General features: G+C 43.7%; 1 protein-coding gene across 1 annotated transcript; it reads right to left on the bottom strand.

The window, feature by feature from the left end:
• Positions 1-666: 666 nt before the first annotated feature.
• On the bottom strand, positions 667-13,437 carry LOC111159112 (zinc finger protein 445). Its single transcript, XM_022521516.1, has 6 exons — positions 12,482-13,437; positions 9,620-9,788; positions 9,200-9,276; positions 8,791-8,917; positions 8,194-8,304; positions 667-7,399 (listed from the first exon to the last, which is right to left on the bottom strand). Exons 1-6 carry the CDS (start codon positions 12,908-12,910, stop codon positions 5,232-5,234), a joined length of 3,081 nt encoding a protein of 1,026 aa, XP_022377224.1. The 5' UTR covers positions 12,911-13,437; the 3' UTR covers positions 667-5,231.
• Between the last annotated feature and the right edge of the window lie 1,338 nt (positions 13,438-14,775).

Below are 14,775 nucleotides of genomic sequence, written 5' to 3'. Positions count from 1 at the left end.
TCATTATTCACATAATGTGGCTCTCTGCGAAGAGCAAGACAGGTACCCAAGCCAGTCAGTTTGCACTGAATACAAGGTGGGGCCAATGGCTCTGAATTTTATTGTGCTAAGGGGTGTGGGTTTCCAGGATAATGGAAAAAGCCAGGGTTTACATAAATTTCACCTCAAGCGCTGAGTGAGTACCTGGGCTTTCTTATCAGCTTGCCCCGGGTGACAGTTTGAAAGCTGTTAGTGGTCAAACATAAAAAATGGGGTCAGACGCCATTATGGTTCTCCCAGTCTTGGGATGGCACCAAGTCTCAAGTCACTGCCTCCATGATAAACTAGCACTTTGTTTTTGCCTTTTTAGTTACTTAGATATACCTATTAAACAATTCTGAGTTCTTTTTCTTAAAGTAACTGGTATGTTTTCTGGCTCCTGACTATAACCTGGGTGATACAAGTCCTCTTTGCTATCCTATAGGGTTAGCATTAGATTACTAGATGTGCCAGTTGAGGATATAAACATTTATTCATCTTCCTTCAGTTACCTAATAAAATGGAATGACTAAATTTCTCCATCCACAGGATCCTATTTCTTAAACTCCACCCCCCCCCCTTTTCTTAAATGTTTGAGTCTAGAGCTTCTGGCTTCACTTGCTATTTTTAGGCAAAAATGTTAAAATAGAGCTCATAATTTCCTATAAACTCTGTCTTGGACATCATGTGTCAATACACAGAGAATATCCTCAATCTTTTAAAAAGGATGCATGGTATTCCATCAAAGATGCACCAGAACTGTTCAACCATTCCTTTACTAATAGCCATTTGTGTTGCTACTCATTTTTGTAGGTGAGAAAACTAAAGCCTTAAGAGATTGAAAGACTTACTCTATGTAACATTATATAAATGGCAGAACTAGGATATCTATAAAAATCATAAGATGCCACAGCCCATGCTTAAAAACACTTTATTTTTAACTATTTTAAGCAGTTAAAAAAACACACATACACCACACTATCCTGTTAAGCAACATGTGACCCATCTACATCAATTATCAAAATGAAAACACAACTGCAGCTTCCATCTACCCTCCCTTATTCCATCAGCAGCTCCTGCCGTGAAAAGGCAGAACATGACTTTCACATGACATTCCAATACATGATTTTATACTCTTCATCATATAATTTGAATCCACAGGAATGTATTATTGTGCAAAACAGTTACAACATTGTTTACTATGACAATGCCTACATGCCAGCTGCTAATCAAAATACCTTATTACATGCATTATTTAATTAATCATTCCCCCACCCCCAATTATCTTGTGAGGTGGGCAACTACTATTCCATTTCATTAAAAAAGTGAAACACAAATTAAGTTTAAATAATGTGCCCACAGATACACAGTATGTTTTACATAAATTGTATATTGTACATAACTTCTGCAACTTTCTCAGCATTTTTGATTTATCTATGTTGAATGAAGTAACTTTAGCTTTTTCATATTCACTTCCCAAAGTACCAAAAACAACTTTTTTTTCTGTTGATGGACATTTAGGCTTTTCCCAATATTACTACCTAAACAATACTGCAATGAACAGTATAACAATGAACAGTTTTATACAAATGTCCCTCCCTACATGAAATTCTTCTAGGGTTTATCCAGGAATAGAACTGTTGGTAGTGTGCACATCATAAGATTTTGTAGACTGCCTGGCACAGGAGCTATTACAATTTCCACTCCCACAGCAGTGAGTTCTCACTGTTCTACATACGAACCCATGCTAGGGCTCGTAAAACTTGTCATCTTGAGAAGTGTGAGAAGAATTTCCTGTGCTTTCTTCTCTGTACATGTCTTTGTGTGAGGTGATGGCCTATCAGCGTGGCAAGGGTCAACCACATTGAACTGATTCAAAGACTTTCCAGTATCTATTCCTCTCTGGGAGTCCTAGCACTCTGGCTCTCCTCAGCCCCAACTTCGGTTCTTCCTAGGCAGCAAAAGAAAGCAAGGCAGGGTTCAAAAAAGCCTACATGTTTTCCAGGCCAGAATGGACAAGAACTGGTGGCTGACACAGTCAGTAATTGTCACCTGGAGCCTCATGGCTTAGAACCACCTACCGCTGGTGCTAACTAGTGCACCTGTGGGTGACCTTCAGTCAACACTGAACTCAGGGCCCCTTCAAAACACTCCAAATCCTGACTAAGCTGAACTAAATTCAGTTCCATATTCCTTAATAGAAGTAATTTTGTACAAAGTCTTTGTATGGCAGGCAGGTAAATAAGCACCCAACCCGGTCTCCAGAGTGCCCTGTCTGGCTGCAGTAGTAGGCCTAACTCTTGGAAATCTGGACAACATCTAGCAGAGTAAGAAACAGGCACCAAGAGAAGTGGGGCCAGGGAGAGGGCTTAGATAGACAAGGGTTAGGGATGACAAAGGTTAGCCTTGATGGATGAGGACCTTGGCCAGCATGGATATGGCCTATACTTGTGGAAAGGAGACAGAAGAAGTCAGGCCGGTCCAGGGCTGTTCAGAGGCTGGCAATGAAGTTAAATCCAACACTGATTACACCAAAAATGTTTAGTAGTTAGCTGCAAGTAGTTAGTCATCTTCTTTTAGCTAATCTATATTTACTAATATTTCTATAATAACCATATATTACTGATATACTTAAAATTATTTAAAAATTTAGGTTATAAAACAGACTCCATCAATATAATCCCCAAATATTAAAGGCTTACCTCAGTATAGAGGGATTTGTTTTTACTTCTTTGTACACCTGAAAATTTGGTTTGAATGTTTAGAAGTATATCTCACTTTATAAAAATGGCTGTAGAACATCCCTATTGGGGCAGGAACTCTGTGAAGTGACAGTGGCACAAGGAGTTGGGGGGTGGCGAAAATATGGACAGAAAGTGGGTATCTCCTCATTTGTGGCACCAGATTTGAAGCTGAAGCTGAGTTGGAGCCGCAGCTCTGTGAGGGCTCTGATTCTAGAGATCAGCTACCTAACCCAGAGCCTTTGCACACCAAGCCCTCTTTCTACAATCCTAGGAATCAGGGAGCTTAATTACTCTAATTTTACATGCCAGAAAACAGATGCAGATGTTCAGCAACTTGTTCAAGATTATCCTGCCAAGAAAAGGCACACTGAGACTGGAACCCAGATCTCGTAACTCCAAGACCCTTCCCATGACCCTGGGCCCTCAGCACATGAGACTCTGACCCACGCCCAGACACTTCCAGAGCCAGTTTTTGGCACTATACCAGAGATGGGACATCTGATTCCACACCATGGGCAGCTGCTGCTGTAGTAAAAGGATGAAGAGCCAGGATTACCAAACCCTCCTGAGTAGAAAGCTGAATGGGGGCCAGAATACAAACATATATGTCTGATCCTCCTCCCTGCCCTCTATTCCATGTGACATCACCACAAAGTTTCAAAAGTCTTCATTTTCAAATGCCCACAAGCGACCAGATAGGATAAGATTACTTGTACTCTACTGAAAGGACATTTTCCAGGTTGGTTTCTTCTCACTACAAGAAATGGTCTGCTCCACCAGTGTGCCCTGACTCAAAGCAGTAAAATGTAGTTTGAGATGATCCTCTACTATCAAGTGAGATATTTATTCTTATATTCAAGTGAGCTCTTCAATAATCAGAAGCAATTACTACTTACACAAATTTTAGAAAAATCACTCCTTTTCTTTATGCCACTGAGCTAATTGACTTGTTTCAAGTCAAGTTGGCAAGTGAGATGAAGGTGCCTCCCTCTCCAGGCCCCTTTTTCTCCAAAGGGCATCAGTCATGTGCACTGGTACCTTTGGGTTGAACCCGATGCCAGCACCGGATCCAATATGCGAAGAAAGCTACATGAAAGGTTAGAGGGTCCCAACAGTGTACACAAGTTAGAAATGCAAGCAAGCACAATAATTAAACGTTTATAACTGTTGAGAGCTGGAGGCCTTACAGAACTTCAGACTCTGTGAGGGGAGATGAGAGTGTCCCTTTATTGCAAACTAACAGCAGAGATAACTGCATAAAAATTTCTCAGCTATATAATTTCACTGAGTCCTTGGGTCTGTGGTTAACCTTGTAAGTGTAATTCAGATTCAGACCCCATCACTCAACTCAAAACTGTCTAAAGGCTCTCTACCTTCCTTTGAGGAAGCTCTAGAGCCATTGGGGACCCATGATACATGGCCTGGGCCACTACCTTGCTGGGGCCCTATCTTCTGCTGGCTCACTCCACTCCAGCCCAGGAGTGCCATCCTCCAAGGACACCAGACAAGATTCCACCTCCTGTGCCTGGATCTAGACACCACAGGGTCCATGCCCTAACCTCCTTCAGGTATTTGCTCAAGTTCGCTTTCTCAGTTGAAGTCCTCCCTAACCAGCCTACTTAAAATCGCAACCCACCTCCTAATCCAGCACTGCCTCTCACTCTTCTCTGATTTTGTCTAAAATATATATCACCATCTGAAGTACTATATAATTCATTTGTTTATTGTCTATAAAGATCCAAGATGGCAGATCTTTTGTCTGTTCTGGTCACCGCTGGGTCTCTAGCACAACAGTGTCTGGCATATGGGAGGTGATCACCACATTTCTGTTGAACAGATGGCCCGCTGTTGCCCATGCAGATTGTGGGGTGGAGACAGTAACAGGGCACTGGGAGAGCCCCATTCTCCCAGTGATTGAGTCCAACCCTGCTCTCCTCCATATGCTGCTGAGACAACTCTATAACTGTGGCAGATATCCAAATTGAGATATGAGGGACAAAGCTGAACTCTCAGGAAGCATTTGGGGGAGACCAGGAGTCCATGGGCTGCTGCTGCTGCTACTTATAAGGTCAAACAGTATATCTACTATCACAGGATTCAACTGGCCCCTTCCCACCAGCCACAGCCCATTACATCACAGACATTTTGTCAAACCACAAAGGGCAATGGTATCTGCTTTTAGACTTATTACCTGACTGGGGGCTCCAGGTCACTGGGCAAAGGCCACTTCTGGTGCTCGAGCCTCCAGAAGGGCTCCAAAGAACAGGTTGCTGTTCTTCCCCAGCATCACACTCCCCAGCAGGTAAGAAAGGGGATGCCCTGAGTTTCTGAATCCTCAGGATTCTCTGCCACCAGATTTGAAAATAGAAAGGGCTAGACCCTTTGTGAAGGTTTTCCCCATGCTTCCCATAATTAAGGGTTCTCCAGCAGGTGTGCTAGGAACCCATTCTCCCACCATCAGACCCCAAGCTAATCTCTAATATGGTTTTTCATATGCCGAGCCAAATTTGAAGACCACCTGAAGGTCTTCCCACACTCTCTGCATTTGAAGGGCCTCTCTCGAGTATGAAATCTTTTGTGGCTAATGAGCTGTGAGCTTTTGTTAAAAGTTTTCCCACAGGTACTACACTTATGGCACTTTTTCCCAATGGGTATGTTCTGGAGTCCGGTGATCCTGGAGCTCTGGTCACAAGCTTCCTCAGAATCTTCAAGGGGCTTCTCCCCACTTGGTTTTAATTCCTGTAAACTCACCCCTGCATCCTGGCAGGAAGACAACCCAGCCAGGCTGCATTCAGACTGTGCCACTCTGGTGTGTTTTCTCTGATGAATGCAGAGGGTATGTCTTCCAATGAAATCCTTCCCACACCACTGACATTTAAAAGGTCTTTCTTTAGTGTGGATTCTCTGATGATTAACAAGGCGATGTTTCCTATCATAAGATTTCCCACACAGATTACATTTATAGCGCTTCTCTCCACTGTGTATCCCCTTATGATCTAAAAGACTTCTTTTACGTGTAAAAGTTTTCCCACATTCTTGGCACCAAAAAGGTTTCTCACCAGTGAGGATTTGCGGCTGCAGATTTGGCATGTTTCCACTTTCACGGTACTCGTATTGTTTTTCCAAAGAGTGAATCCTTTGATGACGGGAGAGGTTAGAACTCCATCTGAAAGCTTTCCCACATTCTCTGCACTTATAAGGCTTCTCTCTGGTGTGAATTCTCTGATGGATGAGGAGGAATGAGTGATTACGGAAGGCTTTGCCACACTGGCTACATTTGTAGGCTTCCTCTGTGGTGTGACTGCTCTGAGGAACTTGGAGAACTCTGTCCTGACTAAACGATGGCCCATCTTCAGGTTTTCTCTGAATGGCATGCTGCTTCTTATGAGCAATAAAGGCTGACCGATGGGTAAACTCTTTTTCACATTCACTACATCTGTATGGCTTCTCGCCTGTGTGAATTCTCTGATGATCAATGAGAGATTTCTTTCGAGTAAAAGTTTTCCCACACTGCTGACAAGGAAAAGCTTTCTCTGTAGCAGGGGCATTCTGGGGCTGACTGCAACTGGAGGTCTGTCTGAAGTCTTCTCTACATATATCTTCATCACAGAACTTTTCTTCCTGGTGCATTCTCATGTGACGAGTAAAGTTTGATCTCCACCTAAAGGTTTTCCTACATTTGGTACATTTATAAGGTTTCTCCTGAGTGTGGACCCTTTGATGTTCAACAACATATGATTTACAGTGGAAGGATTTCCTACACTGGCTGCAGTCAAAGGGTTTCTCCCCTCTTTGGTCTCTCAAATGATGATCAAATCCTGAGCCATAGGTGAGAGCTTCCTCATACTGATTAGACTCAAGAAATTTCTGCTTAGTATGGGTTTCCTGGTGTAGACGGTAGGCAGACATGCGTCGGAAAGCCTTGTCACATAAACTACATTTATAAGGTTTCACTCCAGTGTGAATCTTTTCATGTCGCACACAGTTTGAGCTCCACCTGAAGGCTTTCCCACACACCCTGCATTTAAATGGTTTCTCTTGAGTGTGAAGTCTCTGATGACATGCAAGATGAGAGCTGTGACTGAAGGTCCTCCCACAGTCACTGCACTTATACGATGTCGCCACCATGTGAAGATTCTGCCCATGTTGGTGATGTGAACTAAGGCTGAAATCTTTCCCACATGCATCCTTCACATTTGCTTTTAGTCCGGCATGAATTCTCTGATGTAAGCTAAATCCACCAACTATGCGCCTGAGCCCTTTCCCATATTCCTTGTAGTCATAGTGGTATGAACTCCCTCTGAAGTGTCTGCCACAGCCATGTTTAAGGGATCGCTTTCTTCTGGGAACTCTCAAATATGTGCCGTGTTTTAAATTACGACTAGTACTTCTTCCTGATTCTTCAGATTCTTTTTCTCTCCTGTGACTGAAATTGGTCTCTTCTTTCTTAACTCTTACTTGTATGGGGTTTCCATATTGTTCCTTTAGCCTGCTCTTCAGTTCAAAAGATTCTCTGAGTCTCATTCCCTCAGAAACACTCATCATCCAAGATTCTGATGGCATAGCTAAGGTTTCTCCTTCTTCCAGAGGTTCACGTTTTAAGAAGAACTTGTTTGTTTTAATCTGGAGCTCACCTCCTGAAACAAAATAAAACACAAGACAATGTACTCTATTCCATACTTGGAACTGCAGAAAGCACCAAAGGACAGAAAAAAAAAAAAAAAAAAAAAAAAAAGCCAAGATCTTGGGTGGTGAAGCTTCTGCTTAACTGCCAACATCTTTACCAAATAGTCCAGGAAGGCAAAACATGGAAGAGTGTTCCAGATGATAGGGAAGAGAGGAGGAGAAGGAAGGTGGGCACAGCAGCTAAACATGCAGAAATCACATCCATTTGAAAAACAGCATTGATAAGTGAATGTTAAACAGTGATAAAGGGAAGAGGAATAATGGTAAGAGGATAAAAAGGCTCCCAAGAACCCAGGGGAGGGGCTCCATGGAGGACTGGCTGAAGGAATCGGAAGTCAAACCCATCGTAGGGGCAAAGAAGAAAAGCAGGAGTGCGATTAGGGTTCTTCAAAGAGCATGAAGGGGTGAGCATCGGGTATAAGCCAAGGGCCAGAAGGAGTGCAGCAGAGGGTTGAGGAAGAGCATTACTGAATGGAAAAGAGTGAAACAATGAAGCCCTCCAGTGGGCAAGAACAGTTACTAAAATGGTTTCTGGGAAAGGGGTAGGGTCAGAAACAAAAGTCTAATAGGCCAGTCTGGAGGGGAGAAGCCCAGAAGCCCAGCACTCCTTAGCAACACTGTTAAGGATCTTCCTTCTAGCAAACAAAGAAGTTGTGTTCCCTGTGACTTACTTGGTATAAAAGACCTTAAGAAAGAGAAGAGTAGATGTGAGAGGAGTAAGATCCAGAGCTTCTCTGAAACTCACCTGCGGGGGCAACACCTGGATTCCCCTTAGGCTGAGCTCCCTGGACATTCAGACCCCATGGCTCCCTTGCCTCCAACCAGGAAATCAGAACAGGTTTGGTGAATGGTCCCACTGCAAAAAAGAAGGGGATGGGATGGGATGAGATGGAAGGGTGATAAATCATACAGAACTATTCTTCAGGACCCTCTCAGGACTGAGGTCCTGGCAAGGACAAGGGAAAGGCCAGGGAGGCTAGTGGGGGAAGCCAGACAGGAGGCCTAGATAGCCATTTCCAACAGCTCTGAGCACAACAAAACAGGCTGAAAGAAGTCACAGGGAATAGGATACTAGGATTCTCTGGAGGTGGGAGCCACATGACACCTCAAATCAGTTAAATCAACCAATACCATTTGGATGTCTAACTAGGAACTTGACACACATGATTTTTAATCATTGTAATAATCCAGCAAACAGGCATCATTATCACCATGTTTTAAGAAAGACTAGGTGATAAAGCCAGGGTGAAAGCTCAAGTCAGGTCCCTGTCTCGACACCGTAATAAAAAGTGAGAATGTAGAAGTAAAAGTGGATAGAAGCATGGGGGTATCAATGCCTTACCCAGAGAAACCACATTCCTGTAATTCTCCAGCATCACATCTCTGTACAAATTCCTCTGAGCAGGGTCCAGCCATCCCCACTCATCCTGGGAGAAGGTCACCTCCACGTCCTTAAAAGTCACAGCTTCCTGAAAAACACAGTCCTATGACTGAGAGTCAGTCTATAGCTCCTGGCTTTTAGGATGGGGCAGCGGAAGGGGGCAGGCTCTGAGTGAGCAGAGGATTGATGTGGTAAGGGTGAAAGGGAGAGCATCACCCAGCAGAAGAGCTCTGAGTTCAAGGGGGATAATCTGGTCTCCAGGACCTGGTCACATTCAGAGACACAGAGATTCAAGATAGGGGGAGCCTCACTGACTCCATTAGGCAGCAATGCTGGGATGTCATGAAGGACCAAAGTTTTTATGACTCACCTGAGCCTGAGATGTCAATGGGTCTCCTGGGCACACCTCTCTCTGGGAAAGGGCAGGCACCTGGGGAAAAGGAGGCTCTGAAGGAGAAGAAAGAACTATGAGAGAAGGTAGTCCAGTTCTTGGCATCCCACCGAGGAGGTCCATTCCTCCCCCACATAGAGGAGTCCTGGGCCTAGGAGCAGGTATGGACTATTGTTAAATACCCATTTCACATTTCCCCAGGGTCCACTGAGGGTTAGGGAATGACGAGTTGGGGGGGTGCAATGGGAAGAGGAGCTAGTTAGACATGGGTTACAGAAGGGTAAAAAGGACACAGAGCTAAGCACCAACTGAAAGGGATTCTCATGAGAGGACAGATGGTGAAATGACAACACTACTTTGGGATGTGTGGCATACAGCTCAGAGCTTGATGGCAAGTACCGGATTGGCCAGCCAGGAAGTCACACACTCCTATTTCATAGGGAGGCTCCAGGTGGTCCCCAAGAGTAGAGCCGCTCCTGAGAGGTGAAGCAGAGGGCCATATCTGTGAGGCTCGCAGGGCTCCTGTACCCATCCAACGTACATCTGGGCTCTGGGAAAGGGCTGGATCCTGGAGGGAAGAAAATGTTGTGAGAAGATCCCCATGGGAATCATAAAGCAAACTCAGAGGAGGCCACATGGCCAATCATTAAGGGCAGGGATCCAGGAAAGGGCAAGACAGGCCCTTCATTACCTACAGCAGAGGGGAAAGGAAGAGGAGAAAATCCAGGGAGGACACCCTCACCCCTTAGCCTCCCTGGGCTCTAGTGTGGGCCATGAGGGAGACAGGTGGAGCCAGATTCCAGCTACAACATGGGAAAGCACCCAGCAAGGCACTGCTGTTAGGCTTCAGGTGCTACAGTGACACATCCCCACTAGCCCCTCAGGCCCCATCCTGGTCTAGAACTTAGAAATCAGAGAGAAGAAATTTATCCCTGAGTTAAAATGATAATGGTTCACCACAGAGATGCAGACAGATAACATCTACCAAGTATTAGGCACTGCTCTAGGCACTACTAACCAGTGACCTCCAAGAAGCAGGACCGCTTCCAGTGTAAATCTGAGATTAACACTGCCAGAGAGGCAATGCTACTTGTGAGGGTCAGCCATGGAATCACAGAAGAGAAAGGTCTCAGGTACAAAAAATGGCAGTGACCATCCAAACAGAGACCTAGAAAGAGGCAGTCTTTGCCCTGGGACTTCAAATGGTTCCAGTCTCTGAGGCAAGGCTATCCCTGATGTAGAAATGAGTATTGAAAGCTTACAGTGAATGAACTTTTATGTTTTTTCTGGTCCTGTGACTGAAACTGGTCTCTTCTTTCTTAACTTTCTTAACACTGATTTGGATGAATATTAGCCTGGGACCATGAAACAGGTGATACCAAGCTACAGACTAAAGATGATGAACCTGTTCCTCCCAAACCCTACCAAAAAGAGAATAAAGAAACATACAAAGATGGAAGCAGACAGCCCAATGAGTTTAGGGAAATTTCTCAGAACCTTGTTGCTCAATGCTGATAAACCACAGGGTGTTTATGCAATTTTATGTGCATCTTGAGCCATTCTGTTCATTTTTCAGAATTTGGGAGGTGTTCGTCCAGCCTATTTTGTTTTCTAATTTTTTTTTTTTAGTTTTTATTTATTTATTTGTCAGAGAGAGTGAGAGCACAAGCAGGGGGAGTGGCAGGCAGAGGGAAAGGGGAAAAGCAGGCTCCCCATTGAGCAAGGAGCCCGATGTGGAACTCGATCCCATAGCCTTGGGATCGTGGCCTGAACCAAAGGCAGATGCCTGACTGAGCCACCTAGGTGTCCCTGTTTTCTTTTCTTTTCTTTTTTTTTAAAGATTTTATTTATTTATTTGACAGACAGAGATCACAAGTAGGCAGAGAGGCAGGCAGAGAGAGAGAGAGAGAGGGAAGCAGGCTCCCCGCTGAGCAGAGAGCCCGATGCGGGGCTCGATCCCAGGACCCTGAGATCACGACCTGAGCTGAAGGCAGAGGCTTTAACCCACTGAGCCATCTAGGCGCCCTGTGTCCCTGTTTTCTAATTTCTAACCAGCTTTCAACCAGGTCCTGCATCTCCATCAGGTATTTTCAAACCTTCTATCTAGCTCTAAATGAGTTAAATGTAATTAAGCCACAATTTTGTACCTACTATGTACCTTATTTGCTTTAATCAGTGATTTTTCAATCCTTTTGAACATCTTGGTGTTTTGGTAAAAATGATAAAATGCTCTTTTAGATTTTTTAAAATAGTAACCAGTGTTAAGCAAAAAGGTTTTCTTTTTTAATAGTCATAACCTGCATTGATATATTATCATTTACTGCTGGTAGATGTTCAGTCAAATGTGTTACTTAATTTGATATTATATTTGGGAGAAAAGTATGTCAAATATGTTCCACATATTTTTATTGAAAAAAAATTTTAAAGAAGCCTATAAAAATGATAGACGCTCTTAAGAAAAACAAAAAACAAATCTCCAAAGCTATAAGAAGCATTGAAAAACTCATTTGTGTTGGGCAGAAGGAGCAGACAGAGCTCACTTTAACTGACTGGCTGCTCTACCACCAGCTCTGGGGGAGTCAGCTGTTTCACAGTGCTAAGGCTGGGGCTGGGCACATGGTGGGAATTCAAATATACACTGAATAAATTCTCATTGTTAGATCAGTTTCACATATTCTTTTAAATAATCTGAGAATCTGGGAGAATGTGAGCAACGCTTGAACAATGAGGCTGTGAAATAAAGTCTTCCAATTTCTTGGCCCTGGGCTGTCCCTCAATACTCTTCTTACCCCTGACCCCTGCACAGAACAAATCCTCAAAAGAAAGAAGGAAGATGTTGTGAGTGCACTGCATTTATAGGTCTTACCATGTACTCAGAAGCCAGGAGTCCTGACTAACAGCAAGAGAGACATTACTCCCAATTAACAGGTCAATATCAAGTCAAATTAGATATGTGGAGATGGCCTGGCATAACCTAAGTCACTGTGTCCAAAAGCTCATTACTGTCATCTACAGATACTTGCTGACCCTCTTACTGGAGCCGACTGTCCTCTGGGAAGGTGGGAAGGGCTGCCAGCTCAAAGGTCCTCCGCTCAGGGTCTAGTTCTCAGCTGCTCAGGTGCTGTGGGAATGAGAAGGGAAGACATTCCCTGCCTTCCTCAATGTTGAGGGTTCAGAGACCCAACCCACCCACCCACTCTAAATGAGGTGGCTAGCTGACAGGCGGAGTTCACTGGGCACTGCACACTTGTGCACACTCACCTTCCATGGTGTCCCATTGATGTCCCTCTGCAGCTCTTCCAGCAGGGCCACAGCTTCCCCACCACTCTCAGGGTGATGGAGCTGCACCCAGGTTCGGAGCTCCCCAGGCAGGATGCTCAGGAATTGCTCCAGCACCAGCAGCTCTAGGATCTGGGCCTTGGAGAGAATGTCAGGCCTCAGCCACCAGCGACAGAGCTCACGGAGCCGGCTGAAAGTCTCTAGGGGCCCAGAAGATTCATGGTAGCGAAGCTGCCTGAAGAGCTGGCGAAATAGTTCCTGGCCAGAACGGTTGAGTGTTTGTGGCCTGGCAGCCTGCACTGAAGTGTATCCCTCATCCTCTTCTTCCTTCTTTATCATCTGAAGACGCCCTCGTTCCCTTGAAGCCTGTGCCTGAGCTGGATGGACAGCATACCACCTGCCTGGGGGCATCACTCCTTCTCAGGCTCTACCCAGCAGAATGTGAACCAGGTCTATGTTAGCTGTGTCGCTGCTGGGACATCAGGAGTAGTTTTTCAGCACCGTAGTGGGCAATGCCATTTGCTGGGATATCAGATGTCACTGTCAAAAGACTAAAATAATCAACATTATTGTTCAGGAGGGATGCAAGAATGATGGTGCAGTTAGGTCCTGGTAGCCAGGGTCATCACTGGATGTATGAAAAGAGGGCACATGAAGATTTGCACAGTCATGCCTGCCAATATTAAGCAGACCAGTGCTACACTGTCACATACTGCGGTACATAAACTAAGAAAATAACCCAGAATGCAGGAAAACATGTACAGGGCTTGTAGGCTAACAATTGCAAATGGCTGATGAAAGAAACCAAAGGTCTAAATAAATGGACAGACCTACTGTATCATATACTGGAAGACTTGACATAGTAAAGATGTCAATTCTTCACCAAAAGATCTACAGGTTTAATGCTATTCCTATCAATATCTCAGGAAAGTTTTTCATATTTATAGACAAGATTATTCCAAAATTTATGTGGAAAATAAAGGAATTACAATAACTAAAACAATTTTTTAAGATTTTATTTATTTATTTGACAGAGATCACAAGTAGGCAAAGAGGCAGGCAGAGAGAGAGGGGGGAAGCAGGCAACTAAAACAATTTTTAAAAAATAGAGTATGAGGACATCGTCTATTTAATTTCAAGACAAATCAAGACTGTGGATCCAGCAACTGAACTACTAAATATTTACCCAAAGAATACAAGAATACTAATTCAAAGAGGTGTTTTAATGTTTACAGCAGCACTGTCCACAATATCCAAATTATGGAAACAGCCTGAGTGTCCACTGACTGATGAACAGATAAGGAATATATGGAATACATATAAATCAAATACTACCCAGCCATCAAAAAGAATGAAATCTCGCCATTTGCAACAACGTAGATGGAGCTAGAGAATATTAAGTGAAATAAGTTAGCCAGAGAAAGACAAATACCATATGATTTCACTCATACGTGGAATTTAGGACACAAAACAAATGAGCAAAAAGGGGTGAGAGGAGGAGAAAGAGAGAGACAGACAAACCAAGAAACAGACTTTTAACTATAGAGAATGAACTGATGGTTACCAGAGGGGAGGTGAGTGGGGGGATGGGTGAGATAGGTGATGGGGATTAAGGAGTGCACTTGTGATGAGCACAAGGTGATGGATGGAAGTGTTGAATCACTATATTGGACACCAAAACTAATATAACACTGTATGTTAACAAACTGGAATTTAACTAAAAACTTAAAAAAAAAAAAAAGAGACTGTGGTACTGGTAGAGGAAGAGACACGTAAACCAGTGGAAAAGAAAAACCTGGGATAGACCAACACAAATATGCCCAACTAATTTGTAATATTAAATGTGACTTTACTAATATTGTAGTATTATATTTAAAAATATCTCAAATAAGCAATTCAAAAACAAAACAAATGTTGATTAGGAATTCCTTAAGTGATTGTGACCTCACCAACATGTTAAGAACTATAATCTGGACACTACTAATCCAGCTATCTACTACACTCCGAGTTTCCTCTGTAACTCATCATAATGGAGGCTCTCGAGAGGTTTAAGCCACTTTCATGAGACATCAGAGTTTAGTGTACAGAGAGGAGAACAACTAAGACTGACCTGGGTTCAATCCACCTCTCCACTTATTAACTGTACTGACTATGGAGGCATCACTTTACCTCTTAAAATCTCTGTGTCCTCACTGTATAAAATAGGGGTGGTTGTGGGGTTTAAGTAAAAAACTACCTGGGCACATCTTGGGCTCTCAGTGAATGTTTGTTTTTTC

Source organism: Enhydra lutris, unplaced genomic scaffold, assembly GCF_002288905.1.
Source record: "Enhydra lutris kenyoni isolate GAN:26980312 unplaced genomic scaffold, ASM228890v2 scaffoldscaffold66, whole genome shotgun sequence".
In the NCBI taxonomy this organism is placed as follows: domain Eukaryota; kingdom Metazoa; phylum Chordata; class Mammalia; order Carnivora; family Mustelidae; genus Enhydra; species Enhydra lutris.
Note: the sequence above shows the minus strand (reverse complement) of the source record. Positions and strands in the feature narration are given on the sequence as shown.